Source organism: Rhinolophus ferrumequinum, chromosome 4, assembly GCF_004115265.2.
Source record: "Rhinolophus ferrumequinum isolate MPI-CBG mRhiFer1 chromosome 4, mRhiFer1_v1.p, whole genome shotgun sequence".
In the NCBI taxonomy this organism is placed as follows: domain Eukaryota; kingdom Metazoa; phylum Chordata; class Mammalia; order Chiroptera; family Rhinolophidae; genus Rhinolophus; species Rhinolophus ferrumequinum.
In genome coordinates this window covers 25,338,285-25,361,390 of record NC_046287.1, presented here as the reverse complement: position 1 = coordinate 25,361,390, position 23,106 = coordinate 25,338,285, and the positions used below count along the sequence as shown (strand labels likewise).

Here is a 23,106-nt window from a genome sequence, read left to right as displayed (position 1 = left end):
GTTTGATCACACCTTGTATGTTCATCGATTGTTATGTTGTACACAATTTAATATGGTGACTTCTGGAAAAACTTCTTTTCCTTTAAGAATAGCTAAATAGGCCAGTTTATTTCGAAGGAAGTAAAAAGAGTGTTTAATCTCTTGACAGAACATAGGGAGAGGTGGGGAGGTGAGAATGCATGCTGACGCCACTGTGTCTGTCATTCCACTGTTACATGGGAGGAACAGTAAAGTTTAAATGTCTCATGTGAGTTGAAGAGAGGCAAACATGAACTATAGCTTTGGGTAACCACATATCGGTGAGGATCCATCCATATGAGCCTCCCGTCACCTATGAGCTTGGGTAGAAAAGCGTTGTTCACCTGAGCAGTAATGCCAGTCGGTGGTCCCTTCCAGCAAGAAGCCTGCCTGAGGCACAGTCAGGGATCCAAGGAGATGTTTCTAAAGCTCATGTACCTGTAAATACATTTGGCGTACTTTGGATTGAGAAGGGAATCATATAGAATATAATATGTGGCTTTTATTTTCCTTCTTATATTAATAGCCCACTTAAATGTGTGCTACTAAGTCCCGCCTGCCTCTTAGGAGGAAAACAGAGAGCAACTTGATAGGCTGACTGAAACTGTAGCAGCAGTTTGTCCACGTCATTGCCTGGAAAACTCTGGAAGGAGCTGGGAGAGAAACATGGTGCATTGATTCTGTATTGCTGCATAACAAATCATCCCCAAATTTAGTAGATTAAAATATTTTTTAAAGATATTTATTAAAATATAGCAACATTCAATATTATATTAGTTCCAGGTGTATACCATAATTATTCAACATTTATATACCTAAAGAAGTAATCACCATGATTAGTTCAGCAACCATCTGACACCGTACTGTGTTATCACAACACTATTGACTATATTCCCCATGCTGTACATTACATCCCCATGACTTACTTGTTTTATACCTGGAAATTTGACCCTCTTATTCCTTTTCACCTCCCCCCCCTTTTTTTTTCTTACTTTTTCAATTACAGTTGACATTCAATGCTTTTTTATATTAATTTCAGGGATACAGCATAGTGGTTAGACATTTGTATGATTCAAGAAGTATCCCCCTGACTAGTCTAGTACCTACCTGGCACTATACATAGTTATTGCCATATTATTGACTATACGTATTCCCTGTGCTTTACTTTACATCCCCATGACTATTTTGTAACTATCAATTTGTAATTCTTAATGCCTTTACCTTTTTCACCCTGCCCCCCAACCCGCCTCCCATCAATCACCCCAATAAATCTAGTACCTTTCTGTCACCACACATAGTTATTACAATATTATTGACTATATTCCTTATGCTATACCCTCCATCCCCATGACTACTTTATAACAACCAATTTGTACTTAATCGCTTCCCCTTTTCACACACACCCTCTCTCCTCCAACTCCCCTTTTGTCTGGAAACCAACATAATGCTCTTTGTATCTATGAGTTTGTTTCTGTTTTGTTTGTTTATTTTTTTCTTTAGATTCCACATATAAGCAAAATCACATTGCATCTGTCTGCCTGACTCCGCTCCGCACAGTACCCTCCAGATCCATACATACTGTCGCAGATGGCAAGAATCCATTCCCTTCCATGGCCAAGTAATATTCCATTGTATATATGTACCACCTCCTCTTTAAACATCCATCCCTTGATGCCTCCCAGGTTGCCTCCACATGTTGGCCATTGTAAACAATACTGCAATGAACATATGGATGTACGTGTCCCCTCAAAGTAGAGGTTTGGGTTTTTTTGGATAAATACCCAGAAGTGGGATTACTGGGTTTTTCTTTGTCTTTTATTGTAGCTTTCGTTTTAAAGTTTATTTTGTCTGGTAAGAGTATTGCTACCCCAGCTTTTTTTTCCCCCGTTTTCATTTTCATGAAATAGCTTATTCCATCCCTTTACTTTCAGTCTATGTGTGTCTTTCAATCTGTAGTGAGTCTCTTGTAGGCAGCATATGTAATGGTCTTGTTTTCTTATCTATTCAGCCACTCTGTCTTTTGATTGAAGCATTTAATCCATTTATATTGAAAATAATTGTTATTGGTATGTAGTTTAGCATATTTTTTATTTTTATTTTTTTCATCCTAAGGAAGTCCCTCTAAGATTTCTTATAATTCTGGTTTGGTGTTGATGAACTCCATTAGCTTTTTCTTGTCTGGGAAGCTCTTTATCTGTCCTTCAATTCCAAATGATGGCTTTGCCGGGTAGAGTAATGTTGGTTTTACGAGGTTAATTAAGTTCACGAGCTCATCCTAGAAAAAGTGCTACATACCTCATTGCTGAATATCACTACAGTCACCTTCGAAGTACTCCCCTTGGGAAGCTATGCACCGACGCCAGTGCCTAGTCCACCCTTCAAAGCAATTTTGGAACTCTTTTTCTGGAATGGCCATCAGAGCTGTCATCAGATTACCCTTGATGTCCTGAATGTCATCAAAATGTCTTCCTTTCAATATTTCCTTTATCTTCAGGTAACCAAAGAAGTAATTGGGGGCCAGATCAAGTGAGTAGGGAGGGTGTTCCAATAGTTATTTGTTTTCTGGCTAAAAACTCTCTCACAGACAGTGCCATGTGAGCTGGTGCATTGTCATGATGCAAGAGCCATGAATTGTTGGCAAAAAGTTCAGGTCGTCTAACTTTTTCATGCAGCCTTTCAGCACTTCCAAAAGGTAAACTTGGTTAATTGTTTGTCCAGTTGGTACAAATTCATAATGAATAATCCCTCTGATACCAGAAAATGTTAGCAACATCATTGCAACAAGTTCTCGAACTTAATTGTCAAACTTCATAGGTCCTTGCTTTTCATCACTTTGAATATTTCTTGCCAATTCTTTCTGGGCCTGCGAAGTTTATGTTGAGAAGTCAGCTGATAGTCTTATGGGAGCTCTCTTGTAGGTACCATGTTTCCCCGAAAAGAAGACCTAGACAGACAATCAGCTCTAATGCGTCTTTTGGAGCAAGCATTAATATAAGACCCGGTCTTATACTATATTATGTTATGTAAGACCCGGTATTGTATTATAGTAAAATAAGACTGGGTCTTATATTAATTTTTGCTCCAAAAGACGCATTAGAGCTGATTGTTTGGCTAGGTCCTATTTTCTGGGAAACATGGTAACTAACTGCTTTTCTCTGGTTGCTTTTAAGATTCTTTCTTTGTCTTTAACTTTTGGCATTTTAATTATTTTGTGTCTACATGTGGTCCTCTTTGGATTCATCTTGTTTGGGACTATCCGCACTTCCTCGGTTTGTATATTTATTTCCTTTGCCAGGTTAGGGAATTTTTCTGTCGTTATGTTTTTCAAATAGGTTGTTCCCAGATGTGGCTGGGTGATGCTCTAGCTTAGTCAGAAGCTAGCCACCAGGTGTACCAGCCCCAGGGCCTCCTGGCAGGAGACTTGCTACAGGCTCAGTTCAGCCGCAGCCTGTATTCTTCCAGGGCAACCTGACATGAGCCACAAAGCAATCTGCAGATGGCTGCCACCCACACGGAGCTTGAAAGGTACCTAGAGAGGCCAAGGCACATCGAACCAAGGCAGCTCCCACTAGTGCCAGGCTTAGGACTGCTCAGCCAGAGGTACGAGACACACTGAAGCCAGATGCTGCTTTTTCGGGTTTTGTGAATCTTTAAGAAATTTTAGGAAATTCCACAGTATTAGCTAAGACAAACCGTTTATACTGAAAAGCCACTGGAAGCCACTTGGATGGGCTGACAAGTTGGGTGGGGTGGGGTGGGGTGTCGGAATCAGGGCAAAGGATTGGTGTTAGCCAGGTTGATGGAGACTCAGACATGATGGCCGCCTGTGTCTGCCCACTGTAAAGGGGGGAGGGCTCAACAAAGAAACAGGGTCTTCCACCAGCTCCTCCATCCAGGAGAAAGCCACCCCTCAAGCCCTCATCCTGAAGCAAGACAATTCATTTCCTCCCCATATGTTCCTGATGCCTTTTGAGTTGCTGCCCCAGTGCTGGGTCTCAGACTGAGTGAGTCCATCAGTGAGTGAATCCATGTGTGGGCCCTTTAAGAGGAGCACCTGGGATTGTAGCTGCCTTAGCCTCACTCAACCACCATCTCCACTGGTTTTCACAGCCAGACGTTATGGGGACTTCTCTTACTTGCACCAAACCCCTGGGCTGGTAAGCCTGGTGTGGGGCTGGGACCCCTCACTCCTCTGGGGTGGGGGTGGGGTTAGGGGTGGTGTCTCTGTAGCAGTTTTCCCTCCCAGTTTTCAATGGTCACATGTGGGTGTGGGAACAACCCATTTCACATCTCTGCTTTGCCTACCAGTCTCAAGGTGGCTTCTTCTGTATTTCTTTAGTTGTAAGGCTCCGTTTCAGCTAGACTTCAGGCTATTCTCATTGATGGTTGTTCTGTAGTTTAGTTGTCGTTTTTATATGGTCATGAGAGGAGGTAAGCATGGCGTTTACCTACTCCACCATCTTGACCAGATCTCTAATAGATTAAAATATTTGCTCAGCATTCTGTAAATCAAAAATTTGGAATGGGTTTAGCCAGGGAGATCTCATGCTGGTCTGTCATGCTAGTCACTCATGGCTCTAGTCATCTGGTGGCTGGAATGTGGCCGGTCAGTCTAAGAAAAGGATCATTTACATCAGCTGGGGGTAGCTGTTAGCTGAGCAGCATGCCTCTTAGGCTTTCCTGGGCGTCTCCACATGGTGGCTAGGTTCCCAAAACATCCAGAGACATTATTTATCGGGGTGATCTTTACAGTAACAATGTATCATAGATGGGTAATTAAAAGTCAGAGTAAATAGGTTCAACTTCAGGTATTGGAGTTTTTCAGTTATCTTCCCAGGGATTTTGTCACATGGAATGCAGCTCACGCAGTGTTCTACAATATCTCCAACTCAGAGGAATAGCACCGCCACCAGCAAAACTGTCTCATCCCTTTTTCATTTAAGTGGAACAAAATCTCAAATGTAAATTATTTTCAGATGCTTGTATGTCATCTGCTGCTCCCTTACTTAGGGAGGTAGATATATGGTTTTGGTTCTGCTGCCCAGGTCACTTTTCTGTTTTCTCTGAATGGGCACTCCAGAGAATGGGCACTTCCTAAATGAGCTGAAAAACTTAAAGACTAATGGAGGTTAACTAGGGTAGTTGTCCCTATTCCACATTTAATAGAAGAGTGGAATTATGCAGGTATATAGATAAGCTAATCATCTGACCTAATCAGCAATGCAGATTTTTAAAAGCCTTTCTAATGACTTCCTCAGCTTGGCTGAAAATATGGGTAGGAAGAGTTTCTCAGCATGTTGGTAGCAGATGTATTTCATAATATTGACTGAAAATACTGGAAAGAAATCGTCAATTATAATGTTCCTGAAAAGTACATCAAAAAGAATCGTATTTAACATATTTTAAACTTTCTTTGAGATATAAACATAACATAATCTAGATGATCAACACTCACACCAATAATTTGGAGTCTTTTGAACAGCTAGACTTTAACTTTCAGAGTCAGATTGCGTATTGGTTAACTTCCCGTATGTTCCTTGAGGTGTATTACTTACCTATGAGAGCTCTAGCTGTCTTGGACAAAATGGGACCACCAAAATATTCCCTTTTCTTTAGCTATTTGTTAATTTAGTATCTTGGCAAAGGAGTCTTAGTGCATGATGTTTCAACAACTTTAAATGTTAAATTGTTGACATTTGCAGGCATATGTAACACCACACAATATGTGATTTGGAAACCTAGATAGATCTGTTACTCATTTTCTTGGCTGAATTTGAGTAGTTATGAATGATTGTTAAATGCATCATTCTATAGCAGGATTGCCCAAAAGAAATTATGAATTCCTGGTGGAAATGCCTATATCATCCCCATGTCATGTGCTACATTGAGTGCTGGTGGTTCTTCTTTACCTTCTGTGAGCTGCTCAATATCTTTCCCATACATTCTGTTTAATATAAGTTAGTCCAAGCCATTTTCTGTTCAGTGACATGGTGGTTTCCGTACGTTTGGAGTGACTGAATGCTGAAGTAGCTCTCTATGATCAGATGGAACTGGTTCCTTTCTTCTCCAACATCCCTCTTCTAGGAAGTTTTCTCTAGAGGTCATGTACCATGTGTACAAAGAGAACATCCAAAAACTCTTTAATGAGTATCACTGCATAATTTCTGGCATTTCAGGAAGCGAATGCTGTATTTGAGAAATTGGTGTATTTGAGGGCTGAGTAACATGACAATGGATTGTTTTATTTTATTTGAGGGCCAGAAAATATGGGTAATTCAATATATGGTTTAATTTCTTTGCTAGTGCTGGAAACTAAAACATAATTATGCAATCGAAAGTTACAAGATGTAATACTTTTCTACACCCAAACTCTTAAATCTCTAGATCAGAGTTTCTCAACCTGGCACTAGTGACATTTTAGACTGGTTAATTTTTGTCATGGGAAACTGACTGTCCTGTGTATCGTAGGATGTTTAGGAGTATCATTGGCTTCTGTTCTGATGCCAGTAACTTCTCTCTCCCTGCGAGTTGTGACAAATCAAAATGTCTCCAACATTGCCAAATGTCTCTTGGGGGGCAAAGTTGCCTTGTTTGAGGACCACTGATTTAGGTTATTTGAGTTATTTTCTCTTTAAACAACTATTAGCAAGCACTTCCGTTGTTTGTAGTACATTTTAATAGGTATGGCAGATACACTAATGCATTAGATTCAACAGATACAAGTTCCTTCCTGACCAAGATTAGTTACAAATATGTTGAAACTTTCTAGATATACTTTTTCTATCCATATTATAAATGTGATGTAGAATCATAAGAAGTTGTCTCTGTGGGTTAAAAAAATGGTAAAATACCAGCATTTCCCTGAAGTTCTACCTAATGCATGATACACAGTAAGCAAAAAAAAAATTTCTGAGAAAAATTAAATTGTAAATGTACCCAGATATCATTGTAACCATGATTTTAAGTGATTTTGCTTTCTTTCGCAAGCAGTGGTTTTTTTAGAAATGTTATGTAGGCAGGTTTGAGGAGTAGTGATCTGGTTGGAACTGCCTGGAGTGGAAGTCATGTATTTTAACAATGCAATTGTGTAGCTAGTAGAATACTTTTAATTTAGAAGGCATGTGTATTTTGTGCTTGAGGTGAGGGCTGATGGAAATCCTAGGCAGTGGTCTAAAGCTACTCACAGAGAGAAGGAGGTGGAAATGAAATGTAACTTTAAAAAATATACATTAACATATGAAGTGCTGACTGTAATTTTCATTTCAAAGGATCTGATTGTCTGGTGAACATGGGGCAGATCATTAGGTTCTTTCTTGCTTTGGCCAAGTTTACAGTGGGAGGAGGATCATATCTGGAAAGGCCTTTTGTGAAAAATGAAATCAGGATGGAGACGAAGAGTATTTTTTAGCACATATAGTCACATAATTAAAAATGCGACTACTTCTGTCATTTTTCTACACTCAGATTTCCACTTAACAGCAGTAATGAACTACACGATAATCATTCACGGAAGTATGGAAAATACCTAAAACCTCGAGTCTTGTGAACCTTGTTCTTCGTAAGCTTATTATGAGGGCTGTAAGCAAGAGCAATAAAATGGCCAGGATTCTGGCAGCAGGAACAACGAGAAGCCAGACTGCCCCACAGTAACTCAGGAGCTACCTGACCTAATCAGCTTCTGACCACTCGAGAGTAGGTAATACGGATTTTAGAGTTTCTACTCTGTAATCATGTCCTGAAACTATTGAGAGTTGATGGAGGTTTTGTAAATCAGATGAAGAGAAGGAAAGAGTCAGTGAGTGCTCAGTACATAAAATACGTCACTTTCACTAATCCCTGGGATTTCTAGACAATTCCATGTATGTGATGTACACAGAGGAGACCTTCCATGCTTGATATTGGTCCAGGACAAGGTTAACTGTCTGCACACTAATTTTAATTCATATATATGCCTTTTTTTCCCAGCACAAATGGACCCCCGAGGCCTATCTCCCAGACAAAGTAAAAGTGACAGTGATGATGATGACCTGCCAAATGTGACCTTAGATAGCGTTAATGAAACTGGATCTACGGCCCTTTCCATAGCCAGAGCAGTACAAGAGTAAGTATCACATTCTCAGGATGAACGAAGAATTGCCAAGGTGTTCAATGGATAATGGAAACAGCAGCATCTCCTGTTCCCCAGATATGTCATTCTAGCCCTGAACTGGCACACATGTCAGCATCTTTCCGTTCAGCCTTATGTTCTTTGGGAGGAGAGTAGGAGAAAGCCGGGAGTGTTTTACATAGCTGAAAATTTGTGTTCTGGTTAGAAATAAGACGTCTGTGCATCTTTTCTAATTCCTCCTGCCCCTTCTCCTTAACGCTGAAAAAAAAAAATTGTTCTTTTTGAATGTCACTATCCAATTATCATCAGCGTTATTATTATTCATATACAACAGTCAAAAGAAATAAAACATAGCACGTATTATTATCGTGTTTTGATAGGAAATGTGCAGAATAGGTTATTTGAAATTTCAAGTTTGAAGATAATATGTTGAAAAATCAGGATTGTGTAATTTTTGAAAGGATCTTGTCTCTCTTTTTTTCTGGACTATAGGTTTACATCTCAGCCCTTGTTTATTGAAAACAGCTGTTTTTCTGTCGTTGTCAATTCTGTATTTAGCATTGAACCGATGGCTGGTCCATCTATGTTTTTTCTCCAGAACAATTTTTAATCACATAATCTTGAAGAAGAGGAAGATTTAAATAGTCACTGTTATTGCTGACACACGTTAATTAACAGTTTGCTCAAAATGATCTTGGTTACTTCCTATATATTTCTTTTCTCCAAATATTAAATTAAGTACCTACTCTGTTCCATGCATTAAGCCTTGAAATAAAAAAAATAGTATAGCATTTTAAAATTTAAAGCATATATATGTGCGTGTGTGTGTATAAAATGAGCAATATTTCTCTATGTAATATGTATTATATATTGATGTTACATATGTATATATATATACACACACAAATATATATGATATATTAGAGGAAACCAGGATATAGTGGATCTAAAATGAAATTTGGGATCAGATCTGGCTTCAAACTTATATTCAAGCTCTTAATAGCTGTTTGACTTTTGGCAAGTTATTTAACCATTCTGGGATGTTTCTTCATCTGTAGTAAGAAAATCAGAATACTTAGTTGTTGTCAAGGTATGATACAGTAACAAGGTATTAAAAGCAAGTCATGAAGTTTGAGCATATAGACTTTAATTAGTGGTGGAAATAGTATTATAATTAGTGGGAGTGGTAAGAGTGATGGTGTGGAGTATATGTATATGACAACTAGGAAATACAAGTGTTGCAAGTTTCATTATTCATTGTACAAATGAAGATACTGAGGGGTCAGCGAAGTTAAATGACTTGTCCAGAGTCATACAATAAAGGATAACAAGACAAAGTTGGGGACTTCTCAATCCAAAAACTGATTTTTTTCTGAGAATGCCTCTAATATCTTTTGCCAATAATATTCTTCCACTTGAACAGTTTATAAAAACATTTTTTCAGATTTGTTCCATTAACTGGCTGTAGTAACTTAGTTTTTCTAAAGCAGATGTTAACTTGAACCAGGACAGGCATTGAATCAACGGGATTGCTGAAATCATATTTAAAGTGGTGGCATGCCAAGTCACCTCATCACTCGTTCAGTGATCAGCACTGTGATCCTGGATTTGTGGGGAATGAATTTTAAGGTCAAGGATTCCATATTCTCATGTAAAAATCAGACTAAACAAATACAAGTTTTAATACTGAGATGAATAGTGAGTTTCATAGACATTTCAATCACATTGTTTATATATATATGTATATATATAGGGAGAGAGATATATGTCTCTCTCTATATATATATATATATAGAGAGAGAGAGACAGAGACAGAGAGAGAGGAGACTTTAGAGATATGTGCGTGTTTCTTTTAAATAAAGCTTTCAAGTTTGGAACTGTGATTACTAAAATCTAAATTATACTCACTCCATTTGGGGCTTATATAGTAATGGTCTTCACTTCTTAAACATAACCATGTTTTGTGCTTTTAATATTATGTGCTTATACTATAATATATACTAATGTGAAACTTTTAATAACCACCTGAGAAACTGGAGCCTTCATTTTCAACATAACCTCCTTAATTTGCTTTGTGAAAACATTTTCAAGCCACAATATTTTTGTATAACTGTGCGTATGCCTGCCTTTGTTACTATTACAAAAGTTGCATGTGTACCTAGGGAAATGCCAGATTCATTATTCATGTAAGGGTTTTCATTAAACGATTAGTAAAGAATACTGAGCTGTCACCTGGGAAGCCCTAGCATGCCAGGACCCATCAATAGTTAATTAACCACCATTCAAGACGGAGTATTTGTGTGTAAACACTGGAGAGTGCAAAGATACTATTAGATGAAGCAAAAAGAATGTTTTGCAGAGACCTCTTAAATATAGGTGTATTTCAAAACTTACAGTAATATATTGAGAAAAATTTTATGCTGGGACAAATAAATATATAATCCTTGTTAGAGAATTAGGAAATAAAAACTGTGCCTACGTTTACCCGAAGTAACTTTCAATGTATACAACTGTGAACTTGTCTTTCTGCTCTTCTGCTATTTAATGCATCTCTCTGTTTCATTGTTAATTTCTCTTTCCTCTTTTTCTGTTTGCCTTTGGATCTTGATGCCTTGTCTGAACTCCTAAGTTGTCAAACAAAGAAACAAAAATTTGAATAATAAAAGGATAAAACATCAGCTTGGTATGGTCAGGATGAGAGGATTTTGAAAGACATCTATTTTTTGCCTTTGCAGAACTTTTCTAAGAGAATTAGGTTGAGAAGCACGTTTGCAGGTAAAGAAAGAGGGGATGAAATCAAAGGTTTCTGTACAGAAGTAGCATCTTTTAAAAGACCTGGGCAATCAGTTTACTTTTGTCTTTTCAATTAATGACGGAAAGAGCCATGGTTTAGGAAGAGTTCAAAGGCCAGCCTCTTATTTCATTGGCCACTAGTGGAGTGTCAAGTAAGAGAAGGGGGAGATGAGAAAGGAGGATGTTAAGGAAGCTTGACACTAGAAAGGTGTGAAGCTGCCTTGTCCTAGGCCAGCCCTCAGAACAACATGCTAATCCACAGGCTAAATATCCCCAACTGAAGCTCTCCTTTCCCATTCAGGTTCATAGCCTTGCCTCGTGCAATAATCATTATAGCTTGGATTTTTAAAATGGTGCTTACTTTATCGACATTGTTATATTTGTATAGCATAAAACTTAATATGCTAATAAAGGTGTTCTAAATGTCTGATACGTATTTTACCGGTTTTTAAAATGAACTTTTATTAAATCTTCCATTTAAGAAATGTTTTCTTTGATTTAAAATGGCAGAAGTTGTTAGTCAAAATTGCATCCCCTGCCCCGCCAATAGTCACATATTCCTACCTTTACATAAAAAGAACATTGCTTGGTGGCTAGAGCAGCTAGATCACCTCAATTTATATAGACTTATATAATGAGGCTACTGATCTGTGCTAGGACTGATCATTTCAAGCATTTTACTTTTCACTTGATTTCTCATTTATCAGCTCAGCATCAGTGAATTCAGATAAATTGGAAGAACTGGCCACAGAGGGTAGAGCCCAGACAGGCTTTACCCTTTTCTTATTTCCATTGTGCAGAGGGTGCTAAAGCAATGTATACACATGTTAAGAAAGGAAAAAACTGTATTAAAATTGTAATATTCAAAATGCACCGATAACAAAAGATGAATACAAGTCACGTGTATACATGTTTTTGGTACCCCCGGTATAGACATATCTGAGTCAGACACCATATATTCAGTAATTCTGAAAAAGCCAACTTTCAGCAATTCGTAGAACATGTTTTCTCTTAGTCTGTGTTTTTGTTTGTTTGTTTTTTCCCATGCTTGATGGTAAAATAGGGTCATTACGCTTAACAACATGACAAACATAATTATGAAATAAATGTTTGGGGGGAAAAAAGAGTTATAGGCACATGATTAGAGCAAATTATTATAATTAACTCTAACTCTAGGCAAAACAATGATATTTTTTACATAGGTAAAGTCTGGCTTTGTTAGCCAGAGCCTCTCATTTCTGTACCTCTTTTTCTTGTTTCTAATTCAACACATTTGTAATCCTCATTTGTTGGTGTGAGTAGACAAATCAACTTCCTTCAAGTTAAAGTGTAAAGGAATCACAATACATGAGAGACAGCCCTCCTCAGAGAATTTCTATTTAACCAGGAACAAGCCTTAAACTAAAAGAATATGGATCTAGATATTATACAATAGTTTCCAGAAGAGGGAAGTGGGAAAGGGGAGAGGGGCGGGGGAGAAAGTAGCGGAGGATGTTAAGGACATGTCCTGTGCTTCTCAGTGTCAATCCTTTCATCATTGGTGAGGGCACATTCGTGTTTAACTTACACCATATCTGAGTCGTCTATCCTCTGATTTTGACGAGAACTCTCAGAGGGGAACAAAAGCAACATAAATTAGCAGTTAGTCACTTTTTGCTGTGAGTAGCATCGCTGATGTTTGCATCTGTTAAAAGGATATCTAAATGGTGCGTTGTCATTACATTTAAGCTAATGGAAACACTTCACTGTCGTCTTCTCTGTTTTTATTACCGTTGACCCTAGAATAACAGGTTTGAACTACTGAGGTTCGCTTGTACATCAGTTTCTTTCAATAAATACTATCAATGTATTTTGTCTTCCTTATGATTTTCTTAATAACTTTTTTCTAGCTTAATTTATTGTAGGAATATAGTTTATACATATACGAAGCGTGTTAATTGACCATATGTTATCGGTAAGGCTTCCAGTCAACAGTAGGCTATTAGTAGGTAAGTTTTGGGGGAATCAAAATTTACACATGGATTTTCGAGTACACAGGAATCAGCGCCTCTAAACCCCACGCCGTTCAAGGGTCACCTGTATGTTGCTCTTGCTCAGTGTCTCTCTTAAAGAAAAACAGTTTGTGAATTTCTGGAAAATAGAGAATTTTACCTTGAGTATATTTTCACACTTAAATACTCTTTGAAAGCACAGATATGGTAGCAATTTGATAATTTGATCTACTGTTGCTTTCTTCAAACCTGGTTGCTAGTTCAGTTATCGTGGTTCTTATTTTAGAAAATTGCATTTAATGGTCACAGAAGGTCAGAAATCTTGGGGGGTGGGGGTTCCTTCCTTTTTCTTGTTCTAAACTTCTTAACCATCACTCTATTTCTCAATTTCCTTATGTATGACTGTGTTAATGTCTTTTAAATTACAGTGGAGAACAGTACTAGAGATAAGGAAAGACAAAAGAACTGTTACTCGTAGCCTACTGTGGGGCAGATTCTATGCAAACCTATGTAGTCTTCATTTAATTTGCCCTATGATCCAGTTTTTATCCAACAGATAAGGAAACAGAGGCTCGGGTTTACTATTTCCAGAGATCCTACAGCTAGTAATTGGCAGAGCTCATATTCAAATCCAAGTTTGTCACTCTGTAAATCCATATTACCTTATGAAGACAGCTTCTGTTTTTGTTCTGTGGCTTTAATATTTCTAAACTGTAACTATCTAAAACAAGCAAAGCTATTTGAGTCTTGAAAAGTCAGAATACAACTATTATGAAATAATTTCAGACTTTTTTATCTTTAAGCTCATTGTTACTTTAAATACAATCTAATTTAAAAGCATTCTATCAAATGCTTTCTCAGAAATTGCTTAAAAAAGGCATTTCACTTCTATAAACCACAGGAGATTGTTCTGACATTTTAAATATAAGCCTTATTTTAAATTTAAAGAAACATCAAAAATAAACATTTTTACAAATGATATCAAGCACGTTAAACATAATTTGGGAATGTTAAACAATTCTTAATTCAAAACAATGACTTTCATAGAATAAGCCCTAGTGGAGGCCAATATGAAGTTACCTAAATCTAGTATTTTATATACGTTTAACCATTATTAATCCTTCCTAAATTTCACTGAATATGATTCAACTTTAAAAGGTTAAGCAAGTCTTCTATGTAATACCTCAGATAACTGTTTCAAATACAAAACATTTATACCAGCAGGGAAATCATAAAAACGTATGTAAATTACACCGAAGGGCTTGATTAAAAGGCTATCTATTTACAGACCCATGCAGTTCACCCTAGAAAGCACTCATGGACACAAAAACACTTAATTGAATATAGATGCAATTCTCCTACAGTTACATAGCAAACTAAAATGCAGGTTTATATTGAAATGGGAGGAAATAAAACACAAACATAATAGAGTGTTCTTCTTATCAACTTCACTGTTACTGTTGTTTCATTAAAAGCAATTATTGCTAGAGAAAATGTGTTTTCAAGTGTGTTTCTATATAAACATACACACTGACTTTCCCAAAGCCAAAAAATGAACATCCCTTTTAGAATCGCTCTGTCAGTCTTTAAAAGTTTGCTGAAGGGTTGAAAAGGTACTGTGTCATCTTATTTTGTATCCCTTGACCGAAAGATCTGAGAGTATTTGGGTCATGTCTCTTCTCTCATCTGCTGAGTAGAATAAACCCATCTGAGTTGATTGTGCCCAGAGCTCAGTATGTCAAGTGATTTCAGCTTTTGTTCTTAAATCCTTCCCAGATTCTTATCTCATTAAAAAAAAGCTGTATCTTTTAAGCCTAACATGTTTGGGACACCTTCAAATTCCCACTTCATGTCTTGCCAGAGAAACATCTTTGATTCAGACCTTTAGATGGAGGTCCAGCGCTCTCATAGTGACTCATGGCTGATATGGGAGCTACCGATGATGAGGAAATCAAAGAGCTTCACTCTCTCGCCACGGGCCTTAGACTCATTTAGGTTGCTCTTCTTTTGAAGGAAGTCAGAAAAGGCTGCTGATTACTGTGAATGAACACAAATACAGCCTAATGTAGGCTTAGCCTTCATCAGCCCAACAGTCTTCCAAGCCAAAAGATAAAAATTAAAAATTATGATCACTGAATAACTCAGACCCTGGGTATTCAATAGCAAGTTGGAGACTGTACACCCATGCACAGTCCCTTTTATCTGCTTGATGGACAGTGTTGGTCTCTTTTTAAATTAAAAAAAGTATAATCAAGTTTGGCCTATAATTTGAGATTATGTTTTTAAAACATTAGTATTAGTAATTTCTAAGATAACTCATCATTTTAAATATAATTGTATTTTCCTGTGATCATACAGTATACTGTAAACTGATTACAAGTATGTATTTGGTTTCAATTGCTTGACATATTTTTCCATGTGCTATCTTCATGTACCTTTCTTCTTGCTATATGTTCTACCTATAATTACATTGCGCACTTATGTACACATTTAATTTTCATACATATGTATATATTCCTAATGGTGTAACTAGTGAGTACAGGTAGTCATTTCTCATGCATTTTTGATGTGTGTTGACATAGATGTTCAGTGATAATGTTGAAATATTAATGTTTTGCCTCACGTTCCCAGAACTATTCATCACTATTTCATTTATTAATATAGACAGAGAGAGTACACATCATAAAAATCCATACTGTAATATAGTTGAAATTAACTCAATTCACCAGGTCTTCTTATTATTCCTCATGAGTTATAGCCATTGTACCATAATTTTCCTTTACGTTGTAGCACTTTACCGCACACTTGAATCTCAATAAATACATTTATTTACATGTACCAAATGGAAGTAAACAAAATTGAAGGATACAGTTTCTTGGAGATTCTGCTGCTATATAGAAAAATCTGATATAGAGAGAAAAAAATAGCTTAGATAAGAGTGAATCTTATCAGGCTGGTGTTTTGCCATGATATTTTGCCATCTGCTTTCACGATCACATAGATGAGGGTAACCACCTGGTTGAAATCTAATATATCAGGCATTGTGGCTTATCCTAAAAATTAAATCCCGAACAATGTGCAGTTAGTATAGTAAAAATGCCAGTAAATTTTAAGGCTATTTCTGATTAATTTGTAAAATGTTAGTGTAAAGGGAAAAAATCCAAACCTTAAATTATAAAATAAAATTAATTCTGCCACATTTTAGTTTTAAAATTATCTGATATAACATTAAGTATTATTCCTACTTATAGGAAAGCACATTTAATATATAAAAAGTGAACCTTTAACTTAATGTTAAACTAATTATATATTCTTGCTAAAATGATCATTTTATCAATCTAATTTTTTTATTAGTTTTGGGTGTACAAAACAACATGATTAGACATTAAACACCCCTCTTGTCACAAAGTGATAACCCCACCAAGTCTACTACCCCTCTGACATGTACATGGCTATTACAATACCATTGACTATATTCCCTATGCTGTACTCAACATCCCGTGAATGAAGACACACACACACACACACACACACACACACACACACACACACGTATATACATATTTAATTATAGTTGACATTCAATATTATTTTGTATTAGTTTCAGGTGTACAGTGCAGTGGTTATGCATTTATATAATCTATGAAGTGGTTCCCCCAGTACCCATCTGACACCCTACATAATCTTTACATTATTGATTATATTCCCCATACTGTATTTCACATCTTCGTGACTACTTTGTGACTACCAATTTGTACTTCCTAATCTCTTCACCTTTCTTACTCATTCCCCAGCCCCCCTTCCATCAGTTTGTTCTCTGTATCTATGAGTCTGTTTCTGTTTTGTTTGTTCGTTTATTCTGTTCTTTAGATTCCACATATAAGTGAGATCATATGGTATTTGTCTTTCTTAGTCCTACTATTTCCCTCAGCTTAATACCCTCTAGGTCCATCCATATTGTTGCAAATGGTAAGATTTCATCCTTTCTTATGGCAGAGTGTCAATCTAATTCTTAATATTGGACTGAGTCAAACAATATTTCTAGGTAGAATTAGATATCTTTTTAAATAATTTAAATAAAAACAATTCTATCTACCTACCTACCTACCTGTCTACCTATCTGCCTGTCCTTCTAAATATTGCTTAGTGTTACTTTTGGCTGCAAACTACAATAAACCTTACTGGAGATCCCAATTGTAGAATAATTTTTCCGATATAACAGGAAGTCTGACATCAGCAGGGCACGCTGCGGGAACTGCTCAGAATGTTCTTAGGGTTTCTTTTCTCTTTCTGATTTGTTGTCTTTCATTTATGGCTTTCTTCCCACTAGGTATATGAATTCCGTTGCATCTTTAAGTATCCTGCCCTTATTCTAGTCAGAAGGGAAAGGGTGAAAGCGGAACAAACCAACCAACCAACCAGACGAACATACCAGCCAACCATGTCACTTTTAAAAAGCTGTCCCAGGAACCCCACTCCGTGACACCAGCTTATATCTTATTCCCCAAATCTTATTATTGCCCCAAATTGGTTTACATGGTCCCAATGATTGCAGTATGGCAAAAGAAAAGAAAAATTTTGGACAGGGACTGAGTCAGTTAACTAATAATGTCTGCCACCAAGGTTAAAGTTTAATTTATTACCTAAATACACACACACACACACTCACACACACACATATATGTTATATGTTAGTTATATATATGTGTGTGTGTGTATATATATGTATATATGTATACACACACACATATATATATATTGTTCACATATATAATCAGCCATCTATTGCCACTATAATGCTGTCATAGATAGCCCTTCCAAAACTCAGTGGCATACCATCATAAAACACTTCTCTTCCATGCATCAGCTGGTCAGCTGGGGCAGGTCTGCAGGTTGTTGGGGCAGTACTGTTCATGTCTCTCATTTTTCTAAACCCAACAGACAACCCAGGGCATGTATTTCTCATGGCAATGACTGGAGCACAGAAAGGTAAGCCCAATTTGTACAAACACATTTTAGGCCTTTGCTTGTATCACTCAACTGCCAACATCCCATTGGCCGAAGCAAGGCACATGACCAAGCCCAGCATCAGTGGGGAAGGAAGATATAGTCCTCCCTTGGAGATGAGGAGCTTAGGAGAGTGATGACTAATATCCTGTTTTGGAAAAGAAAGACTGTTGTTTATAGAAGCAATTGAAATTAACTAATTTACCTGTTTTTAAAATCTAATTTCCTAAGTTTTAGCAAATTTTAGTCATGTTCTCTTATAACATTTCTAGATGGTTCTGATGAATCTCATAAGTTCTTCTCCCTAGATTCACTTAATGATGTATTTTTTTCAAATCGATAATAACTAATATATTTATTGTGTCTTCATATTTGAATTTCGTAGTGCAAATCCTCATCTCCAGGGTTATACTCTCAGAAATGTTTTATTTCACCAAATATTTTTGTATTTCTAAAATACAGAGCTTGACAAGAGGCCAATTCCAACTAAATAAGCAAAATCTTTGAAATATGGTTATATTTAGGCTCTAAATTCAAATTAACATTGATTAACCTCATATGGTGCACAAAAAGACCAAAAAAAAATATCAGCTATTGTGCTTTCCCCCCCTAATTTCTGAAATTATACAGCTGTGGGATGCAATATTGACAAAACACAAATAAAATATAAAATTGAAGCTATTACATAGATAATTGAAAATACAATCTTTGAGCTAAAATTCCATGATCTTTTAACAGAAAGTGTTTTGGTCTTCAATTCTGCATCCAGTCTCCATTTTATTTGTATACATAAGCACTATTACAAATGAGAGAAAACATGGGATTGATTCTTATAGTCTCCATTTCCTAATGCAAATATAAAACTTATTTTAAATTGCACATTTAGAGAAACTTTTCTAATATATGATAGGAAAATGCAACAAATATTGATTAGAAAAAATAAATGACATTTTTAATCAAGAGATTAAAATATCTTCCTGCCATATTGTATTGTGTAGATTAGATTATGGGGTTAAAATATGAATTTTCACTACAGCTTTTTTATGATGCTTATTATCCAAGTAAATTCAGCAGACCAGTAAAGGTTTTACAATGTGAGAATATCCAGCAAAATTAGAAATTGTTCAAGAAAACAAACAGTTATTGATTTAAAAACATATAATCTCTCTACATACTAAAAGCAACCTTTTTTTTAATGTATTTGTAGCTTTAGCTTTTTACTTTTACATTTTTTTACCCAAATTTCCAGGTTGACAGCTACCTTGAAGCAAATGTGGGGGGGTTCATAAATCTTGCCACGTATATCTTTTGAAAGATCAAGATTATACTGATGTTTTCACAGGGATTGCATGGTAAATTATTAGTCATAAAAATGAGTAACAGGTTGGTCATGTGCCCAAACAATCAGGAAGAATCTATCGGAAGTTGTTGAAGTAGTTCAGACATGAGCAACTCTGGGCTTCAGCCAGGGCTCTGGTGGTGGCTTTTGAATAAAGTATCAGTAACAATAACCCTACGTGTTGTATTGAAAATGTAGAGCATTGTAATTATAAATTTATTTTTTATGTATCTGGCAATGTTCCTTAACGTAATCATGATTGAAACATAGTGATGATTTTTCAGATGAGAAAAATAAGACTCAGGAGAGTGAAGTGACTTAGCTAGTATCATTAGAACTAACGAGTAATGATGTTAATGGTGCCCAATCAGATGTAGTTTTCCACATGTTAAAAGTGCTCTTTCCTGCATTTTGTCTTGAAGGAGTTGCGATTTATATTTTAAAGGAATAATGGATAGTTTTAGTGATAACCAGACTCTAAAGGATAAAAAGGAGGAAGAAGGAATGGCCATGCCTCGAAAGTGAATGATGTATTTGAGAGGACTGGGTGGAGGAGTTTGACCTAAGGACGAAAGAGCCAGATGGGGCAGTCCTGGTTGTACTTGGAGATCTAGAACTGGAACTGATTAGAGAGGATTGGAAATACAGAAATGGAGTCATTGGCATAAGAACAATTATTGGTCTGTTGATTTTTTTTGAGGTATGATTTACATATAATAAAATACTCCTCTTTTAAGAGTGCAGTTCAAAGGGTTTAACAATTGTATATGCTCATGTAACTGCCACCCCAATCAAGATACAGGAAATTTCTGTTGCCCAGAAAGTTGCCTTGTGCACAAGCCCCTCAGACCCCAGTGAATTCACTGCCTCCTCCCAACCCACATACAATCACTTTGTGGTGTCTGTCACCAGGGATTAGTTCTAGCCTGTCACTTACGGAATCATACACTATGTACTCTTTTGTTTCAGTCTTTTTTCTCTCAACGTACTGCATTTAAGATTCTTGCATGTTGTTGCATTGCTAAGTAGTAGTTCATGTATGGATGTAACGTTATTTATCCATTCACTTCTTGATGAACATTTGTTGTTTCTAGTTGGGGCTATTATAATAAGACTGGACATGCACGTGCAACTCTGCCGTGGGCATGTTTTCATTTCTCTTAGGTACATACCTAGGAGAGGAATTGCTGGGTCAAAGGTAGATGTGTGTTTATCTTTACAGGAAATTACCAAGCAGTTTGTCAAGTAGTTGCATCCTTTTACATTCCCCACAGCAGTGTACAGGAGTTGCAGTCGCTCCGCATCTCCAACTACCTTTGCTATCCATAGTCTTTCTTAAAAGGCATTCTGTTTATTGTTTAATCTTTAAAATAGGATCTGTTCAGTTCTGCACGGCAAAGAACACGATGCCAAGGACCCACTTTTGGAGACAGACCTGCTGTGAGGAGGCAGGTGAAGAAAGAACAGTTAATAGGAGGGCCAGAGGGGCTAAGAGATGCCTCAAGAAGATAGGGAGGAGTGATTTTTCCATCAGCTCCTTTCCCTCTGAAGTTCCAGGAGAGTGAAAAATGAAGTCTGCTCACTTTAGCAAAAACTGAACTAAAGACAGTACAGATTTAGTTGAGTTGTTAAAAGGACATATAAGCCTAGATGCAGCAAGTTAATGGGAAGGAATCATAAGTGCTGAAAAAGTAAGCGTCTATGATTTTGCAGAAGCAAATGTAGAAATGTGGTTGTGAGGGAGATGAAAAAAGTAAGATGACATCAGAATAGTTATGGTCATTTGTATAGATTGGAGATCTGTCTACCCAGAGGGAAAGAACGTTTGAGACAGTTATTCAAATAATTGTGTTTGAAAAACAATTTAATTGCATGTCTGTGTGTGTGTGTGTGTGTGTGTGTGTGTGTACACATTATGTATAATAAACCTGTTTAATAATTATGTGGACAGATCAGTGTAGGTAGCAATTATGAATATTTATCCATTCAAAATAAAATAATTAAAGGTCTAGTATATGCCAGAGCCATTTTTATCTTCTCTCCGTTTTCGTTGTTGTTACATGTTTGTCTTCTTATCCACATGAACTTTGAAATTCTCCTTCTTTCTTTTGATCTCTTAACTTCAAACATAAATAAGGACTTGTAAACTTGAAACCGAGTATGTAGGTTGGATCTTGGTTCATTCCAGTATGAAAATACAGGGCTTTCTATTAGTAGTAGCCCTCTTGTTTTCTAGCTCTATAATATTTTATAACTCTCTAATCTTTTCATCTCTTATCGATTAGAGATACGAGAGTCTCTTAAGTACTTTCAGACTGCTGTGCCTGTACGGTGCCCAGGAACTAGAGCGTTACTTCTTTGAATTTCGTAGAACTAAGATCATAAAATCAAAGTTGCAGATAAACCTTACTGATTCATCCAGATACTCCTACCAAATCACTTTGAGTGACGCCCTTCCTTGTTCTACACAATGATATGACAAACATCAGGAGAGAATTCCTTCATTCTTATACTTCATTCATTCAGTGCTTATGAACATTTGCTATATGTAAGACACCATACTACGCTTTGGGGGGCGAGACAAGTAGAGAATGTCATCTTTAACATGCCAAGAATGGTTTCATTTTCTGTCCACTATGAGATCTAGGATATTTGTATTCAAAGAAGATCTCTAGTGGATGGAAGTTTTCCATTGCAGTAATTTGTGTTATTGCTCACATTTATTGAGCATTGAACATATGCCAAGAAGTCACCAGTCATCATGGGAGACCTGCCTGGCTCAGACAAAACCATCTTTATCATGGGGGCAAAAAAGATTCAAGATGGTCTCAAATGTCTTTCCAGTTTAGGAGTGCGGGAAGCATCTTTTGATAAAAAGCATCTTTTTATCAAATCTGATGCTTGTGAAACCCAGACTTTGTTGATTTTGAGAATAAAGAAAATGAACAGAGCTTTAACTGGAAGGCAGACAGTACAGAGATGTATATTGTGCAGTGCAGAGCACAGATAAATTAGATAGATAAATTATCTATTAGGTTAGATAATAAATTAGATTACTTAAGTGTATCTAATAAATTTGTTAACTTAATGCTTTGTACTTTTGTGGGCTAGTTAAAAAATAGGTAAACCCTGCATAGAACAGGTTAATCCAAACATTCCTTCATTATCCTTGCACTCTACTTACATATAGTATCCTTTGAAGATGAATATGGGGAATTGAAGGTGGTGCAAAAGTCAGAATGAAAAGGGTTAAAGTTTTGAAATTACTTCATCAGGAACAAAAGGGGAACTTAACGCTATTTTCAAAGTTATGTTTAAATAAATTGCACATTATCGTACAATAGGGTTTTACTGTTTGAACTGAGACAAATGTAAAGAAGGAGGATTCCACATAAAAATGTTGTGTATTTTCTTTACTAAAATATACAGAGGTCTTACAACTATGCACTTGCAGTTTTTCAAAGGCTTTTCCAATATATGACAATTTTTAAAGGTGGATGGAGGCTCTGGTCCTGCTCCACCACTGTCAAGCAGTGGACCTAGAGCGTGCTGCGTAACTTCTGTGGACATTTCTTTTTTCCATGCAGAAGACAAGGGGTTTGGACTAAATGATCTCTGAGGTCCTATTCAGGTCTACAGTGTACTAAGCCAATGATTTATTAACATACTAGAGTCCAAGCCTTCCTCAGCATCTGGGAACCATGGTATTTTTTGCCGTTTATCATGAGATTCCAAGTTGGTGTTTTTACTCTATTATGATGCACGATAACAATGTCTGGAATGATTGCTTCACCTTAAGTAGGAGAACATGTATATTGTGGGTTAGCACAGTTTGATCCACATTTATGTAT

At 36.7% G+C, this 23,106-nt stretch overlaps 1 protein-coding gene across 4 annotated transcripts in view; it reads left to right on the top strand.

The window, feature by feature from the left end:
* KLF12 (KLF transcription factor 12) overlaps positions 1-23,106 on the top strand; it is a 400,237-nt gene that overhangs the window by 284,078 nt on the left and 93,053 nt on the right. For all 4 annotated transcript variants that reach the window (XM_033104440.1, XM_033104441.1, XM_033104442.1 and 1 more), the window contains one exon: positions 7,984-8,119. In XM_033104440.1, coding sequence (XP_032960331.1) covers positions 7,984-8,119 — 136 coding nt within the window. The remainder of the gene's footprint in view (positions 1-7,983; positions 8,120-23,106) is intronic.